At 53.5% G+C, this 16,775-nt stretch overlaps 2 protein-coding genes across 3 annotated transcripts in view; both read left to right on the plus strand.

Moving 5' to 3' along the window:
• The window catches only part of LOC121151715 (CREB binding protein), a 139,371-nt gene extending 129,872 nt beyond the window's left edge, over nucleotides 1-9,499 (plus strand). For both annotated transcript variants that reach the window (XM_040973442.1, XM_040973443.1), the window contains 6 exons: nucleotides 391-504; nucleotides 1,507-1,672; nucleotides 1,928-2,095; nucleotides 4,426-4,587; nucleotides 4,718-4,999; nucleotides 6,251-9,499. In XM_040973442.1, the coding sequence (XP_040829376.1) occupies nucleotides 391-504; nucleotides 1,507-1,672; nucleotides 1,928-2,095; nucleotides 4,426-4,587; nucleotides 4,718-4,999; nucleotides 6,251-8,380 (3,022 nt within the window). In that variant the 3' untranslated portion in view covers nucleotides 8,381-9,499. The remainder of the gene's footprint in view (nucleotides 1-390; nucleotides 505-1,506; nucleotides 1,673-1,927; nucleotides 2,096-4,425; nucleotides 4,588-4,717; nucleotides 5,000-6,250) is intronic.
• Nucleotides 9,500-13,703: 4,204 nt separating this feature from the next.
• Nucleotides 13,704-16,775, plus strand: part of LOC121151716 (heat shock protein 75 kDa, mitochondrial-like) — a 33,477-nt gene continuing 30,405 nt past the window's right edge. Inside the window, exon 1 of the mRNA XM_040973444.1 lies at nucleotides 13,704-13,785. Within this exon, the coding sequence (XP_040829378.1) occupies nucleotides 13,710-13,785 (76 nt within the window). The 5' untranslated portion in view covers nucleotides 13,704-13,709. The remainder of the gene's footprint in view (nucleotides 13,786-16,775) is intronic.

The following is a 16,775-nucleotide window of genomic DNA, read 5'->3' on the forward strand; positions in this document are numbered from 1 at the left end:
TGTTTGTTTTTGTTCCAGTGTAATAGGGGCTTAGCAGAACTTGTGTCCTTGGATGTTGAATTAAAATAGATTAAGTCATCATTGACCAAAATTGTTAGCTTTATTTTGCTTGTAAACTCATGAGAAATGAAGGGGATACCTATGTGGGATGTCCATTTCGGTCATCCCCATGGGCCATGGTCTTATGGTCTGTGCCTCACCCACGGTGTGTGTCCCTGGAAGTCTCCGCTCAAGTGAAAGGATTCTTTCACTTCAAGTTGAGTCAGGAATGGCACACGGTGCAAGTGCTGGCCTTTTACAAGCCTGTTTGTGTTTGGGAGGCTGGTATTTGATTTCCAGTTTGAGGGATACTTTGAGTTAAAAATGCACCCATCCCACCTGCCCCCGCAGACGTGTGTATATATCCTACCTGGACAGTATTCACTTCTTCCGGCCACGATGCCTCCGGACAGCCGTTTATCATGAAATCCTCATCGGGTATCTAGAATATGTGAAGAAATTGGGGTAAGTTTGGATTAGCCTATTCAGAACGAATCAAAACTCTTTGTGTTTTTTTCACTGTATATTTATTTGGTGAAGTCATAATCATACCAGTTTGTACATTTTTTTGTGTTTCTGTTTCTCATGTCCTGTGGTCAGCTTAAGAGCCTTAAGAGCTGGGTTCAGGTGCCACAAGGGCCTGTGTGTGATGTATGCTCTTTGCCTGCATTTCATTCTTTCCCATCTTAGTGCAGTGTCCCCTGCCTCAGCTGTGTGATTCATGGGGCTGTTGCTGGCTTTACCAAGCGGGTGGCCTTCGCTACACATTGAGTTGGAGGGTTTCCTTTGCTGCATGCGATCTTGCACTCTTCATGTGCCATTCACGTCTGCCTTCTGACTCCTCATCTACTGTCTGTATCATCACATTTTCTGGATACTGTTTGTAAACTGAATCCTTCGGTTTGTGGTCTTTTGCGTCTGAATTCTTTTACTTCATTTTTATACTCTAGATCTGTCACCTTCCTTTTCCAGACTTGAAAAGGTTGGAGGAATTGCATCAAAGGGTCCTGAGAAGAATGAGGTTGATTTTACATTAGCCCCTTAGAGCTGCTCAGCCAAGCTAGCTTGGCAACGTACGAGAGGAAGCCGACCTGGCATGCATCACCTCCCTGCGGCATTAGGTGCTGTCCTGGAGGAGCTGTGTTCCCAGGCTCTGTGACAGGGTTACAGGCTTCTGCTGTGCTCCCAGGCTCTGTGACAGGGTTACAGGCTTCTGCTGTGACCTCGACTGCAGCCGGTTCATGCCCTGGGTTGAGAAAAAAAGTTATGGCTTTTGAGATTGCAGATAGTAAAGATTTAGCCTTGGATTGGAACCTAAGTTTTGGGTTCTGCCATGAGCATTTTGGTAACTGGTTTTCTTCCATGCTTATAATTCTTCCTGTGGGAGTGTAGATCCTTGCTACTCAGCTGTGACTTCTAGAAGCCAGGGCCATTCACTGTTGTTGATTTAACGTGTGTGTTCTGCAGGTATGTGACAGGGCACATCTGGGCCTGTCCCCCAAGTGAAGGAGATGACTACATCTTCCATTGCCACCCTCCTGATCAAAAAATTCCGAAGCCAAAACGACTGCAGGAATGGTACAAGAAAATGCTGGACAAGGCATTCGCTGAACGCATCATTCATGACTACAAGGTACCCTATGCTAAATGATGCCTGTGGGCGTGTCCTCCTATTGCCCCCATTCACTTTATGGTAGTGTGCACTTCTGAGAATCACAAAACCAAACAGTAAAAAAGGAAAGTAAAGCAGGAGGTCAAAGTGGTGAAGCCTCTGAGAGCGTCCACTGGGATTGTCACTGTTTAACCATCCCACCAGTGTCTTCAGCCTGTGAATCCAGACCTGGAGCTTCCAGCAGCCCCTCCTCACCACTGTGTTCTCTCTTCTAAGGACATCTTCAAACAAGCAACTGAAGACAGGCTCACAAGTGCCAAGGAACTGCCCTATTTTGAAGGTGATTTCTGGCCCAATGTGTTGGAAGAAAGCATTAAGGAACTAGAACAGGAAGAAGAAGAAAGGAAGAAGGAAGAAAGCACTGCAGCTAGCGAGACCACCGAGGTAGGGATCCCCTTGGTCCCCCAAGCTGAGGAGTCAGACTGCTCTCTGGTGGGCTTTTGTTCCCGTGTTTGTAGCACCCTCTGTGGCAGACAGTGATGGACAAACTAGGAGGTCTCTGTGCAGGAAGGGGTTTAACCTGGAAAGAGGAAGAGGAAGGCAACCTGTGGGAGCCAAGAAAATGGACAATGGGAACGTCATGGTCAGGATAAGCTTATGGCTTAGAACGGTCCCTGAAAGAGAGTCTTTGCTGCATGCATCTCTTGGTTTGGGGCTTGTGTTCCCCCACCCCCAGCCCTGCCTCAGGTGGTGCTGAGGTCACTGAGGCCTTGTCTGCCCTCAGGTAGTAGTGGAGAGGCTTTGGGCCTTGGCCTGTTGGGGAGCAACCCAGGGAGTGTTGGGAAGCATGCTGTGCTCAAGAGTCTATCTGAGTAAAAGACAGTGGTGGCCTAAGTTCATTTGTGGCCATCGTGTGGTGGAAGTGTGATGAGATTTGAGGATAACAACCCCAAAGGTTGGATGGGTGGGTCTCTGTGGCCTAAGAGAGAAGAAACCTTGAATGAAAGAGATGGGGTGAACCAGTGTGGCGGTACCAACTGCTGAGGGGCTGCAGGGCCTATGTCCTGGGCAGACTGAAGGAGTCAGCGTAGGATGACATCAAGGTCCTGGGTTGGCCCCTTCCATTCACTTCACTGGTAAGACAGCTCTTCAGCCTTTTGCCTAAGAGAAGGCATAGACCAGGCTGTGGACCAAGTTTGCATCCCCAGTGGTTCCTGACAAGACCTCAGAAGCTGTCTTTGTTTTCTAACTTCTTGCTCAGGCCTCCCTAGAGGCCAAGTCTGTTGTTGTCCAGCCACATTCTGGAGGTCCTCGCTGGCCTTTGGTGATTTAACACCTGAGATGTGTGTGATGGAGGAAGATGTGCGGAGAGGCCAGCCTGTGAAGTGAGGGCAGGTGTCAGTGGCTGACCAGGAGGCCAGCGCAGAGGAAGCTGCTTGACTTTGGGATCCCTGAGGATCTTTGTATCATTCCTCTGCTTAGAGGTGTCCCAAGTCAGAGCCATGTCCAGGCACATGAAGCGTACTGCCGCACAGGCTGCTGGGCCAGCTGTGGGCCTCTGTTGTCAGGGCTGAGACAGATTCACAGCCCTGCACAGAGCCCAGGAATGCAGCCACTGCCATGTGTGGGCACACCTGCCTCTGACCAGGTAAGGTCATGCTGTCCACAACATCCAAGTGGATAAGGGGCTCCCCTGTAGGTGGCAGGGGCCCAAGGAGTTTGGGTCATCTTCCACTGCCTTCCCAGACACATTAGCAGGGAGCTGGATTGGAAGTGGAGCAGTGGGGGCACAAAATCATTACCCATATGGGATGCTGAATTGCAAGTGGTGGCTTTACCCACCATGCGACAATGCTGGTCCCTAGTCATATTTTCTAAATGTAGTGTACTCATAATTTCTTAGAAAAATAAACTTTTTTCACAGTTTTAGGGCATTAGGGCTTACAGAAAACTTGAGCAGAGGATTCCATCATGCCCAGTACACCTTCCATGAGTGGGGTACATTTGTTGAAATTAACTAAAGCCACACTTTATTGATTTTTCTCAGTTTTTCCTTGATCCCCTTGTGTCTCCCAAGGCCATAGTCACCCCCTCTCAGCACCTCTTGGCATGCACTGTGTCTTGTGTGAGTGCCCCCTTCCCTACAGCAGACACTCTGTCGTGCTTCTGCAGCTGTCTGTCTGCTCCTGCCAACAGTAAAGTTGCAAAGACCAGGTCTACCTCAGTTTCCCATCGTGAGACCAGGATGGGTGGTAGCCCCAGGTTCTGTGCAGAGCAGGAGTGCTTGCCTTGAGAAGCAAGATTCCCACAGCTGCAGTCAGTTACTGTGGCCCAACCAGGCCTTGCGCTGGAGGAGGGCAGCATCCCAGCTTTGTTCAGGCCCGAGTCTGCTTTCCACCGGGGTGGCCACTTCTCTCACACTGGTTTCTTTCCTGTGGATGTTTTTGCCTTTCTCTTGGTAAAGAATAAACTATGGTGCTTATGAGACATGACACGGAACGCCACAGGTCCAGTAGAGTAATGGGGATCATGGAAAATGGCTTCTACTTTGCCGTGAGTCCTTGGGTTTCTAAACTAGTGTCTGGATCTGTTTTCCCTGGAGAGGTAGTGTGGCCTCCAGCTGTAGTGGTCAGGTTCTGCTTCTGTCCTTGCCTCTTTCTCCTCCACGTTTCTTTTCGAGGCAGCTGTATATTCAGGGCTTGTGCATGTGGGGTCTGCCATGAACCCCTGCTGACGATGGGCAGCCTGTTGTGACAGCTCAGCTTGTGTTGCAGGGCAGTCAAGGTGACAGCAAGAATGCCAAGAAGAAGAACAACAAAAAAACAAACAAGAATAAAAGCAGCATCAGCCGCGCCAACAAGAAGAAACCCAGTGTGCCCAGTGTGTCCAATGACCTGTCCCAGAAGCTGTACGCCACCATGGAGAAGCACAAGGAGGTAGAGCTCCTGGCTCCAGCCCACAGGCACTTCCTGCCTTACGCAGCAGGAGGGAGGGTGGCCTGCAGCGGGCAGAGTTCACAGGGTGGGCCACATGCCTGTCGGAGGCTAATGCTGCTTCTCTGCACAGGTCTTCTTTGTGATCCACCTGCACGCGGGACCTGTTATCAACACCCTGCCCCCCATCGTCGACCCCGACCCCTTGCTCAGCTGCGACCTCATGGATGGGCGGGATGCCTTCCTCACCTTGGCCAGGGACAAGCACTGGGAGTTCTCCTCCCTGCGCCGCTCCAAGTGGTCCACACTGTGCATGCTGGTGGAACTGCATACCCAGGGCCAGGACCGCTTTGTCTACACCTGCAACGAGTGCAAGCACCATGTGGAGACGCGCTGGCACTGCACCGTGTGCGAGGTGGGTCAGCATGCTGGCGGGGCTTCCATGGGCATGCCTCAGTGTCCCTGGACGAGGAGATGTGCATGAGGCTAAAGGCTTTGCTGTCCCTGCTCCCGCCTGTGTCAGTGTAAGGTGCAGCCATAGAGGCATGAGCCAGGCCACTGGGCTCTAGGAATTTTGAAATGCTCCTCTGCTCTCACGTGGCTCTGGATCTGGTCCAGCTGAGGGGTTTGGAATACCTTCTTGCCTTTTTCATTCCAGTCCCCTCCCTGTTCCTGGTGAACCGCCCTGTGTTCACACTCATTGGCTCCCTGTTAGAGGTGTGGGTCCTGCTGTCAGTCACCTGTGGGTGGGTAGTGGGGTATACAGCCCACCCCTCGGCCTCTTCTTCTGGTTAGTTCACCACCACTGTCTTTGACCCCCTTCCTTTCTCCTAGAGCAGTCCATACCCTGCCACACCCTGGCTGCTTGCTTTGCTCTCTGGTGGGGACTGATGCCACTACACCTGCCAGGCTCCCCTCTGCTCATCTTTACCTGCCTGTTGTCTTTGTCCCACTTCTCCAGCCTCATTTGTCCTATTTATCGCTTGTTGATTATTTCAAGAGCTAGAAGGACAGGTCTTCTGTCTGCTGTTTATTCTCCAGTTGTCTGCAAGGACTGGGGCTGATCCAGGTCAAGCAAGCCAGGATCCAGGGACCCCATCTGAGTCTCCCACATAGGTGGCAGGGACACTTGAGCCATCTTCCGCTGTTTTCTCAGATGCATTAGCCGGGAGCTGGATTGGAAGTGGAGTACCTGAGACTCAAACTGGTGCTTTAATAGAGAATCTTGATGTAGCAAGTGGGTCCTTCATCTCCTGCAGCCACACTGGATCCTCTTTCTAACTTTCCCTATCCTTTCTGTGGTCACTGTCCAATGCTCCATCATTCAGCTGAAGTGTGGCACCTTCTTGGTGTGTAGAAGGAGACAGCTGTCTGCCCCTTGGACATGTATGTTATGAAAGTGTCATTTGGCACCTTGTGGCCTCCCCTGGGACTTGTACTGTGGTGACTTGTGACTCTTGAGCAGCATCTCTTGTCTTTCATGGTTTGGGTTTAGGAAGGAGTAGGATGTGGCAGTCCTAATGTGACTTACAGGGCAGAGGAAGGCAGGAAAGGAGCCAGGGTCCCTGCAGTTCTGTATGTGAGCGTGCCCGTCTTCAGTCTTGTGGTAGGGCAGCCCAGGGTGTCTGGCCGTTTGGCTCTTCCTGACACCTTTCCCTGCTTGCAGGACTATGACCTTTGTATCAATTGCTACAACACGAAGAGCCACACACACAAGATGGTGAAGTGGGGACTGGGCCTGGACGACGAAGGCAGCAGCCAAGGTGAACCACAGTCCAAGAGCCCCCAGGAGTCACGGCGCCTGAGCATCCAGCGCTGCATCCAGTCCCTGGTACATGCCTGCCAGTGCCGCAACGCCAACTGCTCGCTGCCATCCTGCCAGAAAATGAAGCGGGTGGTGCAGCACACCAAGGGCTGCAAGCGTAAGACCAACGGCGGCTGCCCGGTGTGCAAACAGCTCATCGCCCTGTGCTGCTACCACGCCAAGCACTGCCAAGAGAACAAGTGCCCCGTGCCCTTCTGCCTCAACATCAAACACAAGCTCCGCCAGCAGCAGATCCAGCACCGGCTGCAGCAAGCCCAGCTCATGCGCAGGCGGATGGCCACTATGAACACCCGCAACGTGCCTCAGCAGAGTTTGCCTTCTCCTACCTCAGCTCCACCCGGGACCCCCACACAGCAGCCCGGCACACCCCAGACACCGCAGCCCCCTGCACAGCCCCAGCCCTCACCCGTGAGCATGTCACCAGCTGGCTTCCCCAGTGTGGCCCGGACTCAGCCCCCCACAACCGTGTCCACAGGGAAGCCCACCAGCCAGGTGCCGGCTCCCCCGCCCCCTGCCCAGCCCCCACCTGCAGCAGTGGAGGCAGCCAGGCAGATCGAGCGCGAGGCCCAGCAGCAGCAGCACCTCTACCGTGTGAACATCAACAGCAGCATGCCCCCAGGACGCACGGGCATTGGGACCCCCGGGAGCCAAATGGCCCCTGTGGGCCTGAATGTGCCTCGGCCCAACCAGGTGAGTGGGCCAGTAATGCCCAGCATGCCACCTGGGCAGTGGCAGCAGGCAGCCCTCCCCCAGCAGCAGCCAATGCCAGGCATACCCAGGCCTGTAATATCCATGCAGGCCCAGGCAGCTGTGGCTGGGCCAAGGATGTCCAATGTCCCGCCACCGAGGAGCATCTCGCCTAGCGCCCTGCAGGATCTGCTGAGGACCCTGAAATCACCCAGTTCCCCACAGCAGCAACAGCAGGTGCTGAACATCCTCAAATCCAACCCACAGCTAATGGCAGCTTTCATCAAACAGCGCACAGCCAAGTACGTGGCCAACCAGCCTGGCATGCAGCCCCAGCCTGGCCTCCAGCCCCAGCCCGGCATGCATCAGCAGCCAGGCCTGCAAAACCTAAACGCCATGCAGGCTGGGGTGCCACGGCCGGGTGTGCCCCCGCAGCAGCAGGCAATGGGAGGCCTGAACCCCCCAGGCCAGGCGTTAAACATCATGAACCCAGGACACAATCCCAATGTGGCAAGTATGAATCCTCAATACCGAGAAATGCTGAGGCGGCAGCTACTGCAGCAGCAGCAACAGCAACAGCAGCAGCAGCAGCAGCAGCAGCAGCAAGGGGGTGCTGGCGTGGCCGGGGGCATGCCTGGGCATGGCCAGTTCCAACAGCCCCAGGGACCTGGTGCCTATGCCCCAGCAATGCAGCAGCAACGCATGCAGCAGCACCTCCCCATCCAGGGCAGCTCCATGGGCCAGATGGCAGCTCAGATGGGACAGCTTGGTCAGATGGGGCAGCCAGGACTGGGGGCAGATGGCGCCCCCAACATCCAGCAGGCTCTACAGCAGCGGATTCTGCAGCAGCAGCAGATGAAGCAGCAGATGGGCTCCCCAGGCCAGCCGAACCCCATGAGCCCCCAGCAGCACATGCTCTCAGGACAGCCGCAGGCCTCACATCTCCCTGGCCAACAGATCACCACATCCCTCAGCAACCAGGTGCGGTCTCCAGCCCCTGTCCAGTCTCCGCGGCCCCAGTCCCAGCCTCCACATTCCAGCCCATCACCGCGGATACAGCCCCAACCTTCGCCACACCACGTCTCACCCCAGACTGGTTCCCCTCATCCTGGACTTGCTGTCACTATGGCCAGCTCCATAGAGCAGGGACACTTGGGGAACCCTGAACAGAGTGCAATGCTCCCCCAACTGAACACCCCCAATAGGAGTGCACTGTCCAGTGAACTGTCCCTGGTCGGTGACACCACGGGAGATACACTAGAAAAATTTGTGGAGGGTTTGTAGCATTATGAGAGCATGGGGTTTTTTCCCTTTCGTGTCCCTGGACCTTTTGTACTGAGAACCCAGGCATCTAGGGCCTTTTTACTCCTGGATGGACTGCTGCCTCCACGCCACGGAAGGTGGATAGATGTTTCAAGAAACAATACAAAGAATATATTTTTTTGTTAAAAACCAGTTGATTTAAATATCTGGTCTCTCTCTTTCTCTCTATTTGGCTTTTTTTCTCCAGTTTTTTCTTTTTCTTTTGGGGGAGGGGGGTTGGTTTGGATTCTTTTTGTCGTCATTGCTGGTGGTTCATGCCTTTTTTTAACGGGAAAAACAAGCTCATTATATTCATATTTTTTATTTGTATTTTCAAGACTTTAAACACTTATGTTTAAAAGTGAGAAGAAAAATAATATTCAGAAACTGATTCCTGAAATAATGCAAGCTTATAATGTATCCCAGTAACTTTCTGATGTTGCGGGAAGATTTTTTTCTATTGTGAACTCTGTGGGCGTCTCCCAAGTATTACCCTGGACAACAGGAATTGACTCCGGTGTGCACACACACGTACACACACCCACACACACATCTATCTATATGTGCTGGCTTACGCCAAACTCTTGTCTTGCAGATGTAGAAATTGTTGCTTTGTTTCTCTGATAAAACTGGTTTTAGACAAAAAATAGGGGTGATCACTCTCTTAGACCATGCTAATGTTAATAGAGAAGAAGCATTCTTTTCTTCTATGTGAAACTTGAAATGAGGAAAAGCAATTCTAGTGTAAATCATGCAAGCGCTATAATTACTATAAATAAGAAAACTCAAGAAGATTCAATCACTGTATAGAATGGTAAAGTACCAACTCATTTCTTATATCATATTGTTAAATAAACTGTGTGCAACAGACAAAAAGGGTGGTCCTTCTTGAATTCATGTACATGGTATTAACACTTAGTGTTCGGGGTTTTTTTGTTATGAAAATGCTGTTTTCAACGTTGTATTTGGACTATGCATGTGTTTTTTCCCCATTGTATATAAAGTATTGCTTAAAATTGATATAAATTACTGAAGTTTTTAACATGTATTCTGTTCTTTTAAGATCCCTGTAAGAATGTTTAAGGTTTTTATTTATTTATATATATTTTTTGAGTCTGTTCTTTGTAAGACATGGTTCTGATTGTTCACTCGGAGTGGAGATGCGGGACTACAGTCACAGTAGTGAGTGGGTGGCAGTGGGCATGGGTTCCGAGTGGCCACCTGGGATTTCTCCCCCAAGAGACTGAGAGAGGCAGTGGGCCCGCAGCAGCCCTGGCCTGTGGCATGCTCACCACCGCGGCTGGGAACAGCACTGTGCTTCCAGCTCACATCCCAGTCTTCCTTCTCAGCCAGCCACCCCTGTGGGGAGAGCTCCCTGCCTTTCTAGCCACAGATCCTATCATTGGGTGCTCTAGGGCCTTGGGGTGGTTCCTGGCCCCCCCTGAAATGATACCCTCGGGAGTAAGGACGCTGCCAAGCACTTTCCCACGTGATCTGCAGGGCTGACGGTTCCCTCTTTTGGAACAAACCCTATAGCATCTGAGGCAGGCAAACTGGAACCAGTTCCCTTCCAGCTGCCCCCCAGGAAATTGTCTCCAGGTTTTGGGGATGGGGGCAGCAGTATGGCTGGCTCTAGTGGGTGTTTTGTGGTGTCATGTTTAGAAGCCATGACCTAGATAACTTCCCCTTGGCCAATCTGTTTACAGACTTTGAAACATACTTAAATACCTAATTTGAGAATCTTTTGAAAAAAATCTAAATTTGAAGAAATTTTCCAGGACATCAGAAAGGTACAATCTAGTCTTAAGACAGAGTTTTGAACCTTGAGTTTTAATTATGTAGATTAAGCCAGATAAGAATAAAATCCCCAACTAGCATCCCTGAACAACCCCAACGTGCACCCCACCCCATAAAGGGAAGGCAGGGCCGAGGCCCTCTAGTGCAGACACACTGTCCTTGTTCACCTCGTGGGTTCTTGCACCTCAGTTCTTGCATCAGCCTTTTCACCATGGGAAGTCCCTGAGCCCAGGAGCCGCTCCATGCCCACACTCCTGAGGTGGCCTGTCCCAGATGCTGCAGGCAGCCGGGGCGGGGGCTGCTGCTTCAGCTCACCGTGGAGTTCACAACTTCATGCACTCACCTCATCCTCTGGAGTCTGCCTCGTGACCAATCATCTTGGGCCATCCACAAGTCAAAGGACATGACCAGGGATGTGGTGTGTGGTTGTAAGGAAATTTCTGTAAGAGAGCCGGAGAGCCCAGGCGCTGTGTCTCGTGCTGTATACTTACGAGAAGGAGAGGGTCCTATATTTGTGATCAAAAAGAGGAAACTTGAAATGTGCTGGTGTTTGTAATAAAAGCTGAAAAAACTGCTTTGATTCAAAGGTGGTTCCCATTGGCTGCCGACCCTCAGAGTCCACTCAGTGAGATGGGAGGTAGTTGCTCCCTCGTGGTTGTCTTGAGCGAGCACGTGTGTGAAGCTGTCTGAAATTCTGTGGCAAAACAAGTGCAGTAGCTCTCCTTGCATGGGCTACTCCTGCCCTGCAGTCTCGGGGCACAGGACTCTCTGATGGGGCTGTTGTAAGCTAGAACGAAACAATGCATTTGAACCAAAATGTGCTTTTAGTGCCGCATGGCAGTGTAAGTTACCATTTAAAAAACAAAGCACAGAAAACCCAAAGTACTTTTTGTGTGCTTGCAGTTTACCAAAATTTTGCTTTCAACATAGTCATATCATTTTATGGCGCATTTGCTGCGCCACTTTTGTTAACAATTTCACTGTAAATTCACTAAACAAAAAACAAAAACAAAAAAAAACCACAAGCACTGATGGCTGTAAGACAGTGTTGCTGGCGTCTTTAAGGGACTCAGAAGAGACTGGAGGGGGAGATCAGATGGTGAAAAGCCCTCGAGGGTTTTGAGGCCTCAGGTTAAGGGGACTGAAGAGTAGACAGTGCACCGCTGGAGCAAAGAACCCAGTTTTCACGTGCTCTCCTGTATGTGACAAAGTAAGGAGACGGGAAGCGCTAACCTGGCGACAAATGCAGAGGCAGAACAGGCACAGGGCTGCAAGAGCAGCGAGGGACAGTGGTCCTGGCCACAGCCAGGCCCTTCTACACTGCACCCTGACCCCTCCTTACACAGCCACTCAGAGCCCACTTGGGTAACTTCTGGAAAGTGGGAAACATATCCAGATGTGTTTCATAGACAACAAGCAGTAATTCAGTTCCTGAAAAAGATTACCTAGGGATCAGCTTGCCTTGTGCTGAGAGCCTGCTGGTTAAGTTTGCCATTGGAAAAAAGAGAAATGTAAATATGCTAGTGCCAGTGGTGCCACCTGCTAGTGTGGGTGACCCTGGTCCTACCTAATGCCTGAGTAGCAAGGGGAGGGGTCCGGGCCCTGGTGCTGTGCATCCCAGTGTCTCCTATGAGCTGCACACACACAAGTTGAGATGATCCTTGTGTAGGTAGGGTTGGGGTGGGGAGGCGCAGGGCTGCCAGCCCTGTCACACTGAGTAGTGTGGCCTCAGGACCAAACACCAACCATCACAGCAGCAGCAGAGGACTGCAGAAGGAGAGGAGCACAGCCTGGAGCCAGGCCCTGCATTCTGGGATGTCTGTGTCCCAAGCCACTCCTTAACTGCCCAAATACCTGTCCCCATCATGACTTGGACACTGTCTTCTGAGCATTCATGACACACGAGGGTTCAGAGGCGGGCACCATGCCCAGTGACTCAGACCATGCCTGGGAAGCCTATGTCCTGCTGCGAACCGGCTTCCTGCTCAGGCACACGGAGAGGTGCAGGTGATGGCCAGGAACTTGTGGCAGGCACTGGGGGCAGTGAACTACAGCCGCAGCAGCTCCGGCTGGCTGGCTCTGTGACTGGAAAACATGAAATCTCAGGAGGGGCTTTGATCGGGTGGTTATGGCTCTACTCCAAGCTGGGAACTTTCCGTCCCTGTCTGCCCACTGGTGAGCCACAGGACCTGTTCTTAATTCCCTGAAGAATCAAGGCACCCAGGGACACCCTTGTGTCTGCAAGAGTCGCTTGAGAGCCAAGGCAAAGAAGGATCAGTGGCCACCAGCTGTTCCTGTTAGGGCAAAATGCTCTGACCATTTCATTTGCCCCGGCCCCCTGAAGTTGACACTGACCGTGAAAGGCACAGAAGGGAGTCAGGAGCCGGCGTGGTGGGTGAAGCCAGGTCCCTCCAGGTCCCCGCTCTGGGCCTGGGAAAGGCAGCACAGGGTGACCCACGTGCTCAGGCCCCTGCCACCTCTGCAGGAGAGCGGGTGAAGTGCCTGCTTCTAGCCTGAACCAGCCACAGCCATCTGGGGGGTGAACCAGCTGACAGAAGATCCTCTGACCGCCTTTCAAGAAAAAAAAAATTTTTTTTAATTAATTTATTTTTATTGCAAAGTCTGATATATAGAGAGGAGGAGAGACAGAGAGGAAGATCCTCCGATGATTCACTCCCCAAGTGACCGCAATGGCCGAAGCTGCGCCAATCTGAAGCTAGAAGCTAGGAGCTTCCTCTGGGTCTCTCCCTGACTGCTTTCCCGGGACACAAGCAGGGAGCTAGATGGGAAGTGGGGTCATTAGGATACCAACAGGAGCCTATGATGGATCCTGGCGCGTGTGCAAGGCAAGGACTTTAGTCACTAAGCTACCGCGCCAGGCCCAAAATAAATCTTTTTAAATATAAAGAGGTTGGGAACGGGGTCAAGTCCTGCGTCCTTTTCCTTGCTTTCTGGGCAGTGTCCGCTCGCGCCTCACAGCCCGCACTTCCCTTCCCTCACCTCCACCCCGCAGTGTCCCCCTGACGTCCCTGAGGAGGCCGTGGCGGACAGGCGCGGACACCACGCGGCCTGGAAGGCACAACAGCCAAGCGACAGTCTGGGGTCGGAATGGGGGTGTTAGCAGGGCCTAGGGGACAGGAAGCCGCCGGCAAGCCACGCGAGCGCGCAGAGGCCATCCCTGCGGCTTCCAAGCGCCTTCTTGGCGCATCTCGCGTGGGTCCTGACCTCTGCCTCATCCCAGACACCCCGAGACAGCACTTCGGCTCACCCACCCAGGGCTGCCCGAGCAGGACCCGTCGCCCTTGTCAACGTGACCCAAGGTCACGCAGATCCCGCCCCAAGGTCCGACCGTCCCCGCGGCGCGGGACCTGCCCCACCCGAGCGCCCTCGCAGGCAGCGCGGCGGGCAGCCCGTGCGCGCCGTGACGTCACCGCGCCGCGCCCCGGGAAGGCCCGCCCCGGCCCCGCCCCCGGCCCGCCCCTCGACGCTGCGCGCGGCGTTCGCGAAGGACGCCATGGCGCGTGAGCTTCGCGTTCTCCTCAGGTGGAGTCGCTGCTTGCGGGCGCCCGTGCCGGCGGCGGTCCGGGGAGGTGAGGACGGTGAGGCTGTGCGGCTGGGCAGTGGGCTGTGTCCGAGCCGCAGGGTGAGAGGCCCGAGGCGCTTTCCTCCCGGGAGCTTAGGGGCGGCTCGCCGCGCGGCCCCGGGCCCCGCTGGGCTGTCTCAGCTGTGAGGCCCCGTGGAGCTGACCGAGGTCGGCTTCGGGTCGCGGTTGGCGCGACGCTGAGGGACGGACCCCCGGGCTTTAGTCTGGCCGGGGCCAAGTCCGCGAGGCAGCCCCGGAGAGTGCAGCCGCGGCGGGGGTGGTCGTGAGTGTGGCCCTGAGTGTGTTCCCCTAAACGCGGCCGGTGCCCCCTCCTCGTCCCCAAGTGGGGCGGGCGCCTGGGTTCATGAAATCGCTGGTTCTCCCGGCAGCGTGGGCTGAGGCTCTGGGCGCTGGGCTGTTGGCCGCCGACCCCCACCCCGAGGCCTGCTGAGCGAGGGGCTCCCGCCCGTGTCCTCGGGCTCTGCTGCTCGCCCCGCGCTGGCCTGCCCTGTCTTCTCGGGCGGGCGTGCGGGGTCCCGCTCCCGCCGGGGCTGCAGCTTCTTCACTCAAGGAGGTCGGCGTACTGGGCCCACTCGAGGCTGTGTCAGAATTCGTTGTGTTGCTTGGTCTCTGTGCCGGCGTGCTAGTTCTTGAGGCTTCCAGAGAGTGTGAGAGTGAATGTTGGGGAGCCGGGGTGGCAGTGGACGCCTGCAGAATCGTTGGGAAGCTTTTAGCCTGCTGTGTCTCGTGAACAGCCTGCCTCTTCCGTATCACCTCCACCATGGTGTGGTAGACGCTTTCAAAAGCACAGGTCTACAGAGGTACTGCGTGGGTACTGTGTGTGTGTATGGGTGCATCACCTGTGTAGTGGCTCTTTATGTAGCTTTATAAATATCCTCTTTCATGTATTTCCATGACCAGCTTGTATGATTTTTAGTCTTTTTATTTAAAGCCGTGATTTATATAAGGCCAGCTGCTGTGGTGCAGCAGGTTAAACCACCCTGGCAACATTAGTATCTCATGTGAGAGTGTTGGTTCCCAGTCTTGGCTGCTGTTTCTGAGCTCGGTCGCTGCTAATGCGTTGCAAAGCTCAAGTATTTGAGCTGCTGCCACTCACAGGGGTGGAACTTGGACACTGAATCAACACACAGAAGATCTCTCACTCTTTCTCTGTCATTCCATGATCGTAGTAAGTGTGTCTTGAATAGGTACACACAGCATGGCTCTCAACTGCTTGTTAATACTCCAGATAGATGCAACAGATGGGGAGGCAAGAGCCAGCAGGAACCTTCCAGGGTGATGGAGTCGGGGGCCGGGAGCAGGACTGGAGCCCAGGCAGACACGTGCCCCGAGGCTGGCCGCTGTGCCCCATCTCCTCAGTGCTGGTGTGTAGGGACCGTGTCTGCGAGCGCAGTGTGCTAGGGGTTGGACACTGCCTCGGGGCTTGGGGAACAGCTTCAGACTGTGTCTCTATTAGGAATTCTGTGGGTGGGTGGGTGGTTAGGAGCCAGGAGTGTTCTGCGCATGAGTGGCAGCCCACCGGAACTTTGCCCTGTTGGGGTAGGAGTCATCGTTATGGAGGAAGCAGAGCGAGCATGGGTGATCTGGAAAACATGTTGGGCACAGCAAAAATACAAATGGCCATCAAGCCTCACCAGAATTTAGTCCGCCAGAAGTTAACTGCTTGCCAGTAGGCTAATGAGGTTTTCTCCAAATAGAGGCCAGCTAGTCCACTCAGTGTCCTGGGCAGGTGAGTGTGGCCTAGCAGGAGTGGTGGCTAGGTTTTCCCTAGGGCCACCAAAGCGGCTGAGGCTGGCAACCCAGCTGCCCCATGGAGGAGCCAAAGGAAGTAAAGGGCGGGCCACAGGTGTGTGCACTGGGGCGCCTGAGTGGGGCCAGCTGCAGCCAGCACTTTCCCCTCACTTCACTGAGCTGACAGCAGCATCCTCCAGGGCCAGGCCGGGAAGTGTGAGGCTGAGAGGGTCTCTGGGAGGCTAGGGGAGTCTGGTGGTCCCAGGCCATTCTTGGAGGATGGAGGAAGTAGTGCTTGCTGCTCAGGCATCAGGTGAACAGTCACACCGCTGGGACTAAAGCCAGCAGGAGAGACACAGCTTGGCTTCCAGGAGGCCCTAGGATGGAGCTAGGGCTAGGTTAGGACACCGGCACCTGCGTTAGCTGAGCTGTCAGGGGAGTAGCCAGTTAGGACAGAACTTGTTAGCAGCTGAATGGATGACGTGCGATGGAAGGAAAGTCCCTTGGCCAGAAGGGAGCAGCTGCAGCTTGGCAGGGTGGTGGAAAATTGCAGAGAAGAAAACGCTCTTGTCCTGGGAATGTGCAGTAGTAGCACCATGTGGCAGGTGAGCTCAGGAGGAGCAGTCAGAACACCAGGTGAATCTTCAGCGTCGGTAACCACGTGTCCAGTAGGGGTTCAAAGCCATGCAGTGTCCTCTATGGTGAAGCCAACTAAAAGTTTCTTTAAGCACCATGCTGCAACGTCTTGATGCTATTGAGCACTTGGCTTTCACAAGAAAGCTACTTTTAAAAATGTGTGTGTGTTTGTGTGGATGAATTGTAAGGATAAAAAGACATGCAAAGCTTCCCAAGTGTTTGGGGATAAAGCTGGGAGCCAGTAATTCTTCAGGTCTCTTGGTGACAGGAGCGCAGTGATTGTAGTGTTATGGCTGATTTTGCGATCCCAAGAAAATCATTAGGAGTCTGAAGTTGGTGCTAACGCATAAAGGGCAGTTTATTCAGGTTAACCTAGGTCTCCCGTCCACCCCCCAGTCTCGCCCAGCAGGGCTGTTGGGGGAAGGGGCAGCTGCAGCCAAGACTGCAGCAGGAACAGCAGGGCAGAAAAAAAAAAAAGCGAGGTTGAACAACACAGGGTTCTTATACATTTCAGGACAATTCCATATAATTATACAATCATGATTGGTCAGTTTAACTGTTAACTTAAAAAAAAAAAAACAAGTTGGCAGGCTTCTATTGGTGGGTGTG

The sequence above is a fragment of the Ochotona curzoniae genome, unplaced genomic scaffold (assembly GCF_017591425.1).
Source record: "Ochotona curzoniae isolate NIBS_2020 unplaced genomic scaffold, NIBS_Ocur_1.0 contig_2321, whole genome shotgun sequence".
NCBI classification, from domain to species: Eukaryota; Metazoa; Chordata; class Mammalia; order Lagomorpha; family Ochotonidae; genus Ochotona; species Ochotona curzoniae.